General features: G+C 37.7%; 1 protein-coding gene across 2 annotated transcripts in view; it reads right to left on the reverse strand.

Moving 5' to 3' along the window:
* The window catches only part of CDC42SE2 (CDC42 small effector 2), a 55466-nt gene that overhangs the window by 30522 nt on the left and 22236 nt on the right, over nucleotides 1-2708 (reverse strand). For both annotated transcript variants that reach the window (XM_023516467.1, XM_003782220.3), the window contains exon 2: nucleotides 1584-1925. In XM_023516467.1, coding sequence (XP_023372235.1) covers nucleotides 1584-1637 — 54 coding nt within the window. In that variant the 5' untranslated portion in view covers nucleotides 1638-1925. The remainder of the gene's footprint in view (nucleotides 1-1583; nucleotides 1926-2708) is intronic.

Below are 2708 nucleotides of genomic sequence, written 5' to 3' on the forward strand. Positions count from 1 at the left end.
TTTTTTGCAGTTTTTGGCTGGGGCTGGGTTTGCACCCACCACCTCCGGCATATGGGGCCGGTGGCCTACTCCTTTGAGCTATAGGTGCTGCCCTACCTACCAGCTTCTTATAGTAAAGACCAGAGAAAAGTCTTCAGTGCTTCAGCAAAGGGAGGGGGAAAGTGCCATACTGAAATATACCAGAGCATTCCATACTAACAAGGCTTACCCTCAACTACTTTACCAGAACCTAACCAACTGCATTTTACCAGAAACAAACCAACTTAGGGAAAGGGAAATAAATACACATAGAGAAACTAGCCAGGAATTGTGGTGGGCACCTGTAGTCCCAGCTACTTGGAAGGCTGAGGCAAGAGGATCGCTTATGTCCAAGAGTTTGAGGTTGCTGTGAGCTGTGACGCCACAGCACTCTACCCAAGGCAACCAAGTGAGACTCTGTCTCCAAAGAAAAAAAAAGGAAACCCATATAAATAAATACATATATATTCACTGAGAAATATCTAAAGGAATAAATGCCAATCTCCAAAAGAAATTTCAACTGGGGATCAGTGAGCTAGAAGAGGGGAAAAATTACTTTTTAAATTTTCTGGTTTTTCTACAATGTGTGAATTTTTATAATAAAAATAAATTTGTAAGCAATTACATTTTAAAATGTTATCCTTATTCTTCCTTTTATGCTGTTACAAATGTAAACAAAACAGAATAAAATACAAATTCCTTTGTTTGGCCAATCAGCCAACCAGCTAGCATAGGTACACACATTCTCCAAGGTATTTATTGTATTTGATCCTAAAGATACAAAGTAAATATTGTCAGGACCCGTTAAGAATTCAAAGCAAGGTAGGAAAGACTGTGGAACAGTTATTTATTATCCAGTAATATAAAAATGAGCTACAGAGCTACAGAAATACAGATGAAGTGTTATCTAAATCAGGGGATGGCTGCGGAAGATTTTACATAGGTGACATTTGGTTTAGTCATCTCAAATGATGAACATGAATTTGGAGGTTGGAAGGCAGGATTTTAGTATGTGTACCAATATGGTCATGGGTTAGAAAGGTCAAAAGTAGGGCATGCACCAAGAGGAATCAGTCAAGACCACATACAATATCTGACTCTGGGCAAAAAAACTGAACCTGTTTCAACTGAAAAGTAAGGACAATGATATCTTCCTCAGGCTGCCGTGAGGAAAACGAGATGGTAAGTCGAGAACCTGAGGGCAATCTGGCTAGCACATCTCCCACTCACTGATTTCCAAGGCTGACTTAACTGCTTTCCTTGGTTACTATCCCTTTTCTCTCACTGTCCCTCCAGAAGCTGTTTATATGGCAGAACACAACCTTCTTAGTCATGCACAATGAATGATCCAGCATAGTTCTTGATACAGTAGTTACTCAAAAAGAATTAATTTCTTTAAAAAAAAAAAAAAGATGCTCAGAGGTTCACAGATCCATTGAACTAGTTTGTGTGACACTCCCTACAGCAGCCCTGCAGTTACTGCTAGGGTCCCAATTCGTACTTTGAGAACCAGTGGTATGTTTAATAAGCACGCAACCCGATGTATACACATACTTTATACTTACAGGCTGAGGCTGTTCTGCAATACAGCAGTTGAAACACAACCAGAATTCACTCATGCTCACAGTCCAAGGTACAAATGAGCACCAATGAAGATTCCAAATCTCAACTCAGGAGTTCCACAAAGCAACACTCCTCAGTATGATGAATGTCCAATGATGCAAAATGATAGTCTTATTATTTCACTGTGGTTTTTGTTCCTGGAAGTCAAGTATCTTATATAGTTAACCGAATAAAGAAAAAGTCAGATTGTTTCCTTTCTTTGCTTCTCGTACTACAGACTCATTTCTCAACCACCAGAAAAGTATAAAAATTGTCGTCTTGAGCCAGAGCCTATAACAGGTAATCTAGGAGAAAAAGAAAAAGTAAAAGAAAGTAAGTTAACTTTACTTATTCTTGAAAGTATTTTTTAAATCTATGATAAAATTAAAGAATAATTATTACCCAAAAAAGTAGACACCGAAAAAAAATCAGTATTTTAGCAAACTTATTTGACACATTATTTTCTCAGCAATTTTTGATGTCAAGGAACAATAGCAGGAACACAGGATCCCTGTCACTCCAGGGATAAAGCAGTGAAAGCAGACAGAAATCCTTGTTTTCTTGAAGCATTCTAGTTTATGACTATAAAAGCATAAATTATTTTAGTAAGTTCATTTTTTAAAACCGCTAGTTAGAACATTATGATTACCACATATACGTTTTAATAAGAAGAAATACCAATCATTTTCATACAGATTTCTTCAAGCGAGTCTTTTATTCTTACGGACTACTCAGATAGTAATTGACACAGCAATGAACCCTAAGTCAGATAATCAAGCAACTACAACTCATCAAAAACCTTAAATAAAATTATCACCTTGAGTGGCACCTGTGGCTCAAAGGAATAGGACACCAGTTCCATATGCCAGAGGTAGTGGGTTCAAACCCAGCCCTGGCTAAAAAAAAACAAAACTGCAAAAAAAAAAAAAAAATTATCACCTTATCCAGTAAAATTAGAATTGTACATGAAGATGGTGAATTGAACCATAATATTCCTGCCTCCACCGTCACTACTGAAATGAGTGTGAGTCAAAATACTTTTTATCGGCTCGGCGCCTATAGCTCAACCGGCTAAGGCGCCAGCCATG

Source organism: Otolemur garnettii, unplaced genomic scaffold (genome assembly GCF_000181295.1).
Source record: "Otolemur garnettii isolate 467f Iridium unplaced genomic scaffold, OtoGar3 scaffold00003, whole genome shotgun sequence".
Lineage (NCBI taxonomy): Eukaryota > Metazoa > Chordata > Mammalia > Primates > Galagidae > Otolemur > Otolemur garnettii.